The sequence below is a fragment of the Paralichthys olivaceus genome, chromosome 15 (assembly GCF_024713975.1).
Source record: "Paralichthys olivaceus isolate ysfri-2021 chromosome 15, ASM2471397v2, whole genome shotgun sequence".
NCBI lineage: Eukaryota > Metazoa > Chordata > Actinopteri > Pleuronectiformes > Paralichthyidae > Paralichthys > Paralichthys olivaceus.
In genome coordinates, this window is record NC_091107.1 from 20,680,626 (window position 1) to 20,692,610 (window position 11,985).

An 11,985-nucleotide genomic window follows, 5' to 3' on the forward strand; every position below is an offset into this window, starting at 1 on the left:
TTTAAAAGTAAACAGTTTATTATACACAAGTGTATAATTCCTTAAAGCAACTGACCTGGATTCCCCTTCGTTTAAAAAAGCAAATGCAAAATAAAAAATAATTAAGTCCCTCAATTGAAAGTGCATTCAAAGCAAACCCATAGTAATAGTCTCAAAGCAAATATGTTTTGATCAGGTTGACTAGATTGAGCGTGTTAGCAACTGTGACTGCTTTGCAGTGTTTCAGCAGGAGTCAGCCTAGGAGCTGGTTGTGACTGGTCTGACAATCACCGAGCTGCCAGTGAACTTTGTTGGGTAGAAATCCATCATGAAACTATTCTTCAGTCGGTGCAGGAAGTGGACGTATCTCACCCCAGGTCCATAGTTGCAGAACACATGCGACACCTGCAGGCCAACCCAGAGAAATGCAATGAATGACCTGGATATGAGTAGATGTTTGAGGCCTGCAGAGGACTGAGCCACTCACCTCTTTCCAGGTGTGGGAGTAAGTGCTGAGGTCTTCAGTGGGGTTGACACAGTGCTCTGAGATCACTGTGCTTTTGTCTGCACCCAGTAACTTCACATGCAGCTGGTAGATGGACTGATGCACCTGACTCTCTTCATAACTAAAAGTAACACATCATTTCATTGGGAGGCTCTTTCAAGACAGATGTCAGCACATTGAATGCTTACAAATTGGTTATTTACAGTTTACTCCATGAAAACGTCTTGAGCTGAAACTAATAAATAATTTTATTGATAAACCTGTTTTTTTTTTTTAATCAAGCGATTGTTTCTTTATTGTAAGAAATGGCAAAAAAATAAAGTTGTCCTCGAAAAATGACTGAAATCATTATTTCATCATCGTACGATTTATTCTTGCTTCAACTGACTAATCGACTACCTTGTTTCAGCTGCACTAACTTCCAAGAGGCATCTTGAAAGAACTGTGGTTTGATATCAGGACAGATAAATGCTTAACTCTTACTCGTTACTGTGACGTGAGACTCTTTCAGTCAGAGCACAGCAGATAAGCTGAACATGCAAACACATGTCTAGTTTGCTCCCATAGAGAACAGTGACATGAAGTTATGTTTGGATTCCCCTCCCAACTACTAACGACATGTTTTAGTCCCATTAGATAATATAAAACTTTACTGAGCACCAACCATGCTGACAGTGATAAAGAATCATATACTGTCTAATATGAAGACATGGGGGTGGGAGTGGGTAGTGCTCATCAACTCACCAGTCTTGGATGAATATCTCAGGCTGAAATTTATCCAGCAGCTCTTCCCACAGTCCCTCTGCCTTCAAGTCCACAACCTGCTCCATGGAGAACCAGCTGAGGACATCAGAGCAGACATGAGTCCAATATACCACACCCTCAAGTCACACCCTGTTCTTATATGTAAAAAACAAAAGGGGAAGTTTGAAAACATTGTGTTCATTCTACCTGGTTTATCTGCAATGAAGATTTCATAGTCAATAGTTTTAGTTTAGTGAGTTTGAATGATTAACTTAACTGGTCTTATTTTTTTTTCATAAATTGCATATTATATTTCAGAGCTCTGATAAGGCAGTGACACAATCTTCAGACCCAAGTGCAAAGTCTTTCAAAATAAAAGCTCTGTGAATCCAGCTTAAAATAAAGCATTGCAGCAACAAAAAGGATTTGACTTTGAACGCAAATTGCTAATGAGGAATTGAGTCTATGAATGATGTTGCCATGACAGAGATCAGCCCTTAAGATTGTCTGTGTCAGTCCGATATGGTGAAATATCATTGAAATGATCTGGTGGTAGAGATATTATTGGCCACAGGCTGCCAGCTACTGACCGTCAGTAGTTTATCTGAGGACGTAGAGGAGGACATGTTTAACTACGGCCCCACTACCTGCTACAAAGAGCTGGTCCACTATGCGTGCGGCCAATAAGATAAACGGTGACTGTGATATCAGATACAGATGTTTGTGGAATTAACATAGACATGCTAGTTTTTTGAATATGCTCATTGGCAATCACTGTTATAATCAATGGTATGGTTACCATCCGACCCACCTGTATTGAGGCAATTGACAGACCACGACACCTTCTGGGATCCCACTGGTATCATAGGGGAGGATCTCGACAGATGTGGTCCAGCCGGTGAAGTCACCTATGATTTAAGAGATGAACTCAACAAAACTTCATTCATTCTCTTTACTTTCATTGGCTGTGTGATGTGCTGATCAGCTGTTTCTCTCACCGTCAAGTTGAAAACGTGGAGGTCCATGCATTGGCATATCACGCTGCTCAGGCTCAGGCGGAGGGGCGTCTTTACTCAAACCTGTGTCAGGATCAGGACAAAGGGACAGTTGTAAAAAGGGGCCACACCTACTGAAGCAGCAGTAATCACACCATACATATCACAAAGCCAAAGAATACAGTATATCTTTCAGACAGGGTCAGTGGGTGTGACCCTCTTTAAAAAACACACACTTTAAGTATTAGTCAGCAGCTCATAAATCTCACATATGCCCTTTGAGATTTAAGAGATTATTTTTCTGTCTCTGAGCAAACACACTGATATTTTAGTTTAAACATGACAGCGATACAATGCAGTGACCTCGTTCACCGATTCCTTCCCTGGCAAGAAACAATATTTGAGTGTACAAGTAGCTTTCAGAATTTCTTCTAGGTGATAAATGTTGCTGCATTTCCTCATTATAAACTGGACTGCACCAATATCTCCTATAACAGATACAAGGATAATTACGGCTTTAATAAGAGATTCAACAACATAAAACAATGCAACAATTACCTTTATTTGGATCCACACAGCTCTAACAGAATTTTGTGAAACATTTGCCTGTGAGTGTTGTAGAGTTTTTCAAATGCAAATTTTAGATTCTTCATAAAACAAAAACCTTGTTGAGCAGAGACATGCAGTTTGATCTAAGCAGAAGAAATCAGAAAAACCTTGGTTAAAAAAAAACAACCAAAATGAACTGCAAATCTCTGTGCAACAAACGGTCAGAGGAAAATTCATCACTTGTGAGAAGTCAGCCAACCCGAGTGACCTTACTGATATTGTGCATATATGACACGTGATGGGTTGTATAATTAGGACTAATTCATGTTTTTCTGAGCCTCTATGAAACTGTGTTTGTTTCTGCAGTTTCCACTTTTTCAAAATCTTTGCACAAATGAATGTTCTGTTATAGTGATTAAACAACAAGCAGACATTGACTCGCGTCCTCCTTTGGTTTAAGTACTACTGGAACAGATGAGGCTGCATTAAACCAATCATCAGTGCAGATCCTGCAGTGATAAGTAGAATAATAATACAAACCAAACCAAGAGGGGAAGTGAAGAGGATTAACACATGTCTGGTGCACTCTTTCTTCACATTGTCAGTCAGATTACTCACAGGAGTTTGACAAAATGTCCAAGAGGACGTGTGTGCAGTATTGGCTCAATATGTCCACATGTTCCTGAAGGTGAGCACCAACACTGAAACCACCATATATCTGAACTGAATCAGAACGAAACTTTGGGAAAGTATCTTTGGAAGATGTAGAAAACCAGACATGGAAACCTAATACCTAAGTGAAGACTACTGTAACTCACAGTACATTCACATCAGCACAGTGTGGATCAGTCCTGAAGAGGAAGCAGCGCAATACAAGTGTCAGCAGAAGAGTCATGGTACCGAGAGGAGAAGGGTTCTTCAGTAAGTTTCTCCCCAGCGGCTTCGCCTCGTAGACGGACTTCCAGTCCAGGCTGTCGGGCAGCGGAGCTCCCTGCAGGCTCCACTCAGCCTCACACTTCTTCTTCCACTCAGCAGCAGACATGTTGAGCCTCAAATCCGTAAGCTCACACAACACAACCAGGAACTGTGCACGCTCTTTTATTATGCTGTGAGTTGTGTGCCACTCCCCGGGTTGGTGTAATGGAAGCAGCTGCCCCCTGCTCTCTTAAAGCTGCAGTGTTTAATGCTGATCCCAACACAGGTCAACACACTGGAGACAAGGAGTGTCAGAGGAGGTGGTGGAGCTGACACTGCTGCAGAGTTGGCTGCTTCACCGGTTCACCAGAGCCATTTAACAGGAGACTCATCAGGAGGAGTCAGAAAAGGAGGTGTTTTTAAAGGCTGGATGTTGTCTTTTTGTCAAAACCTCCTGGAAGACAGTGATGGCAGGAGCTTCATCAGCTGGGGTCACAAGAGGACATGGCACCACAGCCGTGATGGTTCAGTCCATTCAATATTTTCTGTGATTCAATTCAATTCAATTTTATTTGTATAGCGCCAAATCATAATATGCATTACCTCAAGGGACTTTACATAGAAGGTCAGGAGCTTAAAAGCAAAATATAGAGAAACCCAACAGTTCCCACAATGAGCAAGCACTTTGGTGACTGTGGAGAGGAAAAACTCCCTCAATCCTCCCTTAGCTTTTTTAAAACAGCACCAGTTCTCTGCAGTACACATCCACAATCTGATTTTACAGGCAGGTTGTTCCAAGCATCTCCGAAAAGTTGACACAGATGCCCCGCGGCTTTAATCTAGACTCCATGGTGATGAGATCAGGCTGTGCAGGGGCCCGACCACCTGCAGCAGGACTTACTCTTCTTATTGTGTCTAAAGACAGTTCTGTCTGTGTGTTTGTGCTTGTGCCGCAGAACAAATTTGGGACCAATCAGGTGCATCCATGATGTGATTGCGAGGAATAACAATCCCGATAGCGGAAGTAGCTAAACCTGTGGTAGTGTTGTATGAGGTGGTATGTTTGCATTGTAGTGTAATCTTGTTGGAATAAGTCTCTATAGGACAGGACCGTTAGCGTCTCTGCATGTAATATCAACAATATTCAATCATTTCTCTCTGCAGTTAATTCTGACTTCAGAGCAGCAGGATACAGATCTGCCTTGATGACTCAACTTATTCATTTTTTTTTCTTCTCTCCACTTTTGATGAGCTTCTCTCCGTCATTGTTCATGTTGGGATTTGGTGCTATGTAAAACAAATAATGGAATTTATATTCTCTTGGTTGTATTTAGACTGTCAGTACAGTACTCGTGGAAGCAATCAAAACACAATTTATACTGGAAAGTACATACTAATTGTACTGTGTATTTTATGTTATCATGAGAGCATATTTTTGTTGGCAGGCTGTGAAAAATCCCTCTGGCCAGTGTTCATTATTCTATTTAGGTATTGTGCACTTCTGAATGTTGGTGATTGAATAGTAATTAATAAATGCTGATTGGTATCTCACTTCTAGCCCACTAAATCTGAATTTACTAACTTGTAACTATCAAATAGATTCCACCTTGTTAGTGTTAATAATGAATACTCATCATACACTAAAGTTAGCATCAGGCAATATTATTAGAAAACATAAGATTCTTTTTCACTGCTATGCAGATGACACCCAATTATATTTATCTATGAAGCCAGACGAACTGAACCATTTAATTCGATTTCAAAACTGTCTTAAGGACATTGAGGCCTGGATGACCCAGAATTTCTTATTGTTAAACACAGACAAAACTGAGATCATAATCCTGGGTCCTAGGCATCTCAGAGAAACTCTTTTAAGTTTCAATAGGATTTATAAATGTAGCTTTATAAAGGAGAATTTCACTAAATCTACCACCTGCTCCTCTGAGTAGTCAAACCTTTTCATTTTTCATTCACTCAAGTATTTCTGTTGATTAATGTAATGTGAATGTGTCATGTATATTCACACAGTGAAGAACCCACCAATAGACAAAACATATCAAATACTCTCTAATTGTGGAGATAGTGTGTAACTATGTGTACTATTCAAACATCTGCCTTTAATGCTTTTCAGAAACATGATTGCACAAAAGAAAATTTTAAAGTAAATGGTTTATTATACACAAGTGTATAATTCCATAAAGCAACTAACCTGGACCCCCCCCTTTGTTTAAAAAAGCAAATGCACAATAAAACATAATTAAATCCCTCAGTCAATTGAAAGTGCATTCAAAGCAAACCCATAGTAATAGTCTCAAAGCAAATATGTTTTGATCAGGTTGACTAGATTGAGCGTGTTAGCAACTGTGACTGCTTTGCAGTGTTTCAGCAGGAGTCAGCCTAGGAGCTGGTTGTGACTGGTCTGACAATCACTGAGCTGCCAGTGAACTTTGTTGGGTAGAACTCCATCATGAAACTATTCTTCAGTCGGTGCAGGAAGTGGACGTATCTCACCCCAGGTCCATAGTTGCAGAACACATGCGACACCTGCAGGCCAACCCAGAGAAATGCAATGAATGACCTGGATACGAGTGGATGTTTGAGTCCTGCAGAGGACTGAGCCACTCACCTCTTTCCAGGTGTGGGAGTAAGTGCTGAGGTCTTCAGTGGGGTTGACACAGTGCTCTGAGATCACTGTGCTTTTGTCTGCACCCAGTAACTTCACATGCAGCTGGTAGATGGACTGATGCACCCGAGTCTCCTCATACCTGAAAGTAACACATCATTTCATTGGGAGGCTCTTTCAAGACAGATGTCAGCACATTCCTACTCCATGAAAACGTCTTGAGCTGAAACTAATAAATAATTTTATTGATAAACCTGTTTTTTTTTTTAATCAAGCGATTGTTTCTTTAGTGTAAGAAATGGCAAAAAAAATAAAGTTGTCCATGAAAAATGACTGAAATCATTATTTCATCATCATACGATTTATTCTTGCTTCAACTGACTAATCGACTACCTTGTTTCAGCTGCACTAACTTCCAAGAGGCATCTTGAAAGAACTGTGTGGTTTGATATCAGGACAGATAAATGCTTAACTCTTACTCGTTACTGTGACGTGAGACTCTTTCAGTCAGAGCACAGCAGATAAGCTGAACATGCAAACACATGTCTAGTTTGCTCCCATAGAGAACAGTTACATGAAGTTATAATTACATCTGCTCATGTTTGGATTCCCCTCCCAACTACTAACGACATGTTTTAGTCCCATTAGATAATATAAAACTTTACTGAGCACCAACCATGCTGACAGTGATAAAGAATCATATACTGTCTAATATGAAGACATGGGGGTGGGAGTGGGTTGTAGTGCTCATCAACTCACCAGTCTTGGATGAATATCTCAGGCTGAAATGTATCCAGCAGCTCTTCCCACAGTCCCTCTGCCTTCAAGTCCACAACCTGCTCCATGGAGAACCAGCTGAGGACATCAGAGCAGACATGAGTCCAATATACCACACCCTCAAGTCACACCATGTTCTTATATGTAAAAAAGAGGGAAGTTTGAAAACATTGTGTTCATTCTACCTGGTTTATCTGCAATGAAGATTTCATAGTCAATAGTTTTAGTTTAGTGAGTTTGAATGATTAACTTAACTGGTCTTATTTTTTTTTCATAAATTGCATATTATATTTCAGAGCTCTAATAAGGTAGTGACACAATCTTCAGACCCAAGTGCAAAGTCTTTCAAAATAAAAGCTCTGTGAATTCAGCTTAATATAAAGCATTGCAGCAACAAAAAGGCTTTGACTTTGAACGCAAATTGCTAATGATGAAATGAGTCTATGAATGATGTTGCCATGACAGAGATCAGCCCTCAAGATTGTCTGTGTCAGTCCGATATGGTGAAATATCATTGAAATGATCTGGTGGTACAGATATTATTGGCCACAGGCTGCCAGCTACTGACCGTCAGTAGTTTATCTGAGGACGTAGAGGAGGACATGTTTAACTACGGCCCCACTACCTGCTACAAAGATCTGGTCGACTATGTGTGCAGCCAATAAGATAAACGGTGACTGTGATATCAGATACAGATGTTTGTGGAATTAATATAGACATGCTAGGTTTTTGAATATGCTCATTGGCAATCACTGTTATAATCAATGGTATGGTTACCATCCGACCCACCTGCGTTTAGGCAATTGACAGATCACGGCACCTTTTGGGATCCCACTGGTATCATAGGGGAGGATCTCGACAGATGTGGTCCAGCCGGTGAAGTCACCTATGATTTAAGAGATGAACTCAACAAAACTTCATTCATTTGCTGCGTGACGTGCTGATCAGCTGTTTCTCTCACCGTCAAGTTGAAAACAAGGAAGTCCACGCATTGTCGCATCACGCTCAGGCGGAGGGGCGTCTTTACTCAAACCTGTGTCAGGATCAGGACAAAGGGACAGTTGTAAAAAGGGGCCACACCTACTGAAGCAGCAGTAATCACACCATACATATCACAAAGCCAAAGAATACAGTATATCTGTCAGACAGGGTCAGTGGGTGTGGCCCTCTTTAAAAAACACACACTTTAAGTATTAGTCAGCAGCTCATAAATCTCACATATGCCCTTTGAGATTTAAGAGATCATTTTTCTGTCTCTGAGCAAACACACTGATATTTTAGTTTAAACATGACAGCGATACAATGCAGTGACCTCGTTCACCGATTCCTTCCCTGGCAAGAAACAATATTTGAGTGTACAAATAGCTTTCAGAATTTCTTCTAGGTGATAAATGTTGCTGCATTTCCTCAAACTGGACTGCACCAATATCTCCTATAACAGATACAAGGATAATTACGGCTTTAATAAGAGATTCAACAACGTAAAACAATGCAACAATTACCTTTATTTGGATCCACACAGCTCTAACAGAATTTTGTGAAACATTTGCCTGTGAGTGTTGTAGAGTTTTTCAAATGCAAATTTTAGATTCTTCATAAAACAAAAACCCTGTTGAGCAGAGACATGCAGTTTGATCTAAGCAGAAGTAATCAGAAAAACCTTGGTTAAAAAAAAACAACCAAAATGAACTGTGAATCTCTGTGCAACAAGGGGTCAGAGGAAAATTCACCACTTGTGAGAAGTCAGCCAACTTGAGTGACCTTATTGATATTGTGCATATATGACACGTGATGTGCTGTATAATTAGGACTAATTCATGTTTTTCTGAGCCTCTATGAAGCTGTGTTTGTTTCTGCAGTTTCCACTTTTTCAAAATCTTTGCACAAATGAATGTTCTGTTATAGTGATTAAACAACAAGCAGACATTGACTAGCGTCCTCCTTTGGTTTAAGTACTACTGGAACAGATGAGGCTGCATTAAACCAATCATCAGTGCAGATCCTGCAGTGACAAGTAGAATAATAATACAAACCAAACCAAGAGGGGAAGTGAAGAGGATTAACACATGTCTGGTGCACTCTTTCTTCACATTGTCAGTCAGATTACTCACAGGAGTTTGACAAAATGTCCAAGAGGACGTGTGTGCAGTATTGGCTCAGCACCAACACTGAAACCACCATTTTATATCTGAACTGAATCAGAACGAAACTTTGGGAAAGAATCTTTGGAAGATGTAGAAAACCAGACATGGAAACCTAATACCTAAGTGAAGACTACTGTAACTCACAGTACATTCACATCAGCACAGTGTGGATCAGTCCTGAAGAGGAAGCAGCACAATACAAGTGTCAGCAGAAGAGTCATGGTACCGAGAGGAGAAGGGTTCTTCAGTAAGTTTCTCCCCAGCGGCTTCGCCTCGTAGACGGACTTCCAGTCCAGGCTGTCGGGCAGCGGAGCTCCCTGCAGGCTCCACTCAGCCTCACACTTCTTCTTCCACTCAGCAGCAGACATGTTGAGCCCAGATGTGCAATCTCACACAACAAAGCCAGGAACTGTGCACGCTCCTTTGTTATGCTTGTGTTCCACAGTGGAACAGGGGGTACCGTATAGGGGGGGAAAGTTAGGAAAATTCCAAGGGCCCCTGACTGACAGGACCCCCAAAAGATAGGTCAAAATGAATATACAATTATGAAACCATCATCATTGAGTATATATATATATTTTCAAATATAATAATAAAATTTATGATCTCTTTGTTTTTACTTGTTTTTGGCAGTAACAGTTAAATGTCCCCATTGACCAAAAAGTAAACATCCATATTGACCGACCACCCCCCTGCATCTGCATGGAATGGTTTGGTCCTGCCTTATAGCATTTATCGGTGACGGTGTTTACATAATACCAGCAGATGTTCCAGAACTACAGTGATCGTCATGCTGTCCAGGAAAATAACATCCGGTTTCCAAAAAAGCATGTATATTTGAATATTTAAGTTTGTTTCTTTCATTAATGTTAAGAGAATTTTCCATTTTGAAATTGCACAATAAAAAATACATTGAGACTGTACAAGATGGCCTTTTGCACATTTTCTATGGCGGCTTTTAATCTTGCATCAAATAGTGAATTGCAGACTGTATGCAGACTGTTGCATGTACAACTCACTAGCAGTAAATATTGTGCTAGTACTAGTACTGAACTACAAGAAGCAAGACAGTTGTGCCATAATGAAAAGGTAGCCAAATTTGCCTTTAATTTGATCAAAAAGTCGACATTAAAATCTTCTGAAACTTAACATACAGACAGTGGGGGTCACGATGAACAAGGCTGAGGAGAAATATCTGTGTCACCTCCCAAGGATTAAAAATAAATATTAATATGAGCAAGTTATGAGTGCCATGATGAAGTGAGTTATTGTATATATTTTTATATATTTGCAATATTTTTCAGCTTAATGTTAGAGTGTGATTTAAATGTTTTTATTACACCAAGATAATCCATAGAGGAAATGGTTGCATAACTTTCAACTTTGTTGGGTAGAACTCCATCATGAAACTATTCTTCAGTCGGTGCAGGAAGTGGACGTATCTCACCCCAGGTCCCATAGTTGCAGAACACATGCGACACCTGCAGGCCAACCCAGAGAAATGCAATGAATGACCTGGATATGAGTGGATGTTTGAGTCCTGCAGAGAACTGAGCCACTCACCTCTTTCCAGGTGTGGGAGTAAGTGCTGAGGTCTTCAGTGGGGTTGACACAGTGCTCTGAGATCACTGTGCTTTTGTCTGCACCCAGTAACTTCACATGCAGCTGGTAGATGGACTGATGCACCTGACTCTCTTCATAACTAAAAGTAACACATCATTTCATTGGGAGGCTCTTTCAAGACAGATGTCAGCACATTGAATGCTTACAAATTGAGAATTTTCTCATGCTGCATCCAAACTCTGGAACAACGTTCCCCACCACATCCGCATACAGGACTCCATTACAAAATATAAAACTGCTCTCAAAACCCATCTGTTTAAATTAACATACTCACTCTAATTCCTTTTCAAAGTTCTGCTTTTTGCAGTGTTGATGGTAATTATGTTTTATTACTTTTGCTGTTGATTGTATGTTTTATTATGATTATATGTTTTATTGCTGTCGGTTGTATCTGATGTAAGGTGACCTTGAATGTCATGAAAGGTGCCATTCAATAACATTAACAAAAACATTTAGTGGTATTATTATTATAATGGCAAAGAGATTGGAGGAGAAGAGAAAGATTACCTTGTTTTCTTTTTCACTTTTTTTGATTTGTATTCTAGTCTCAGCCCACAGGGGCACTCCCGGGAAATGAAACTGCCAGACAGGAAAGCTGTTATCAGTCTGCTAATGGTCAATAACCAACCGTTGTGTGCAGCAGTTTCTGCATTTTAAGGACATGTGCATTTCTTTGGAAAGAACTGGCAGTGGTTTGCATAAATTGCATATGCATTGCGCAGATGCATAGTACTCAATTCAACAAATTGCTTTTTTCCTCTCTTAAAATAAGAAAATAAATGTCAAAAATCATACTAACAAGCTAAAAGCATGTCATGACTGAATACAACAACCAAGGCTGAATAAGTTCTAAAAGCTGTCAGACATCAGACGGTTTACTTCTATCTTAACATACTTCTGATACAGTACTTTGGTGCATTTGGAAGAGAACCTGAAAATAACTTCATTTATTTATTGATATTCATATAAGTTTGAACTTCGGCTCCAGATATAATGAGTCAAGCTTCATGAATCAAACCAATTTCAGGGTCCCATCACAATCATCTTCATTTTCCAGAAGGCCCAGTGGTGACATTTTAAAACTGCAAGTGAACTATTTTGATAATTTAGAAGAATCCAGAATCTTATGGG

General features: G+C 40.0%; 2 protein-coding genes across 2 annotated transcripts; both read right to left on the minus strand.

Moving 5' to 3' along the window:
- nccrp1 (P1, F-box associated domain containing) lies at nt 1-3,923 on the minus strand. The gene is made up of 6 exons (XM_020086253.2): nt 3,673-3,923; nt 2,227-2,307; nt 2,040-2,136; nt 1,229-1,324; nt 467-605; nt 1-384 (listed from the first exon to the last, which is right to left on the minus strand). Exons 1-6 carry the CDS (start codon nt 3,812-3,814, stop codon nt 238-240), a joined length of 702 nt encoding a protein of 233 aa, XP_019941812.2. The 5' UTR covers nt 3,815-3,923; the 3' UTR covers nt 1-237.
- A 1,918-nt stretch (nt 3,924-5,841) lies between these two features.
- On the minus strand, nt 5,842-9,692 carry LOC138413827 (F-box only protein 50-like). Its single transcript, XM_069539940.1, has 6 exons — nt 9,458-9,692; nt 8,049-8,120; nt 7,877-7,973; nt 7,070-7,165; nt 6,314-6,452; nt 5,842-6,231 (listed from the first exon to the last, which is right to left on the minus strand). Exons 1-6 carry the CDS (start codon nt 9,597-9,599, stop codon nt 6,085-6,087), a joined length of 693 nt encoding a protein of 230 aa, XP_069396041.1. The 5' UTR covers nt 9,600-9,692; the 3' UTR covers nt 5,842-6,084.
- Nucleotides 9,693-11,985: the final 2,293 nt, after the last annotated feature.

Coding starts and splice junctions, on each gene's coding strand:
- nccrp1 (XM_020086253.2), bottom strand. CDS start 3,814: ATGTCTGCTGCTGAGTGGAAGAAGAAGTGTGAGGCTGAGTGGAGCCTG. Junction 2,308..3,672: donor GAAGAACCCTTCTCCTCTCG/GTACCATGACTC, acceptor ATCCTGACACAG/GTTTGAGTAAAGACGCCCCT. Junction 1,325..2,039: donor TGTCAATTGCCTCAATACAG/GTGGGTCGGATG, acceptor TGATGTCCTCAG/CTGGTTCTCCATGGAGCAGG.
- LOC138413827 (XM_069539940.1), bottom strand. CDS start 9,599: ATGTCTGCTGCTGAGTGGAAGAAGAAGTGTGAGGCTGAGTGGAGCCTG. Junction 6,453..7,069: donor GAGATATTCATCCAAGACTG/GTGAGTTGATGA, acceptor TGTTACTTTCAG/GTATGAGGAGACTCGGGTGC. Junction 6,232..6,313: donor ACTCCCACACCTGGAAAGAG/GTGAGTGGCTCA, acceptor GTTGGCCTGCAG/GTGTCGCATGTGTTCTGCAA.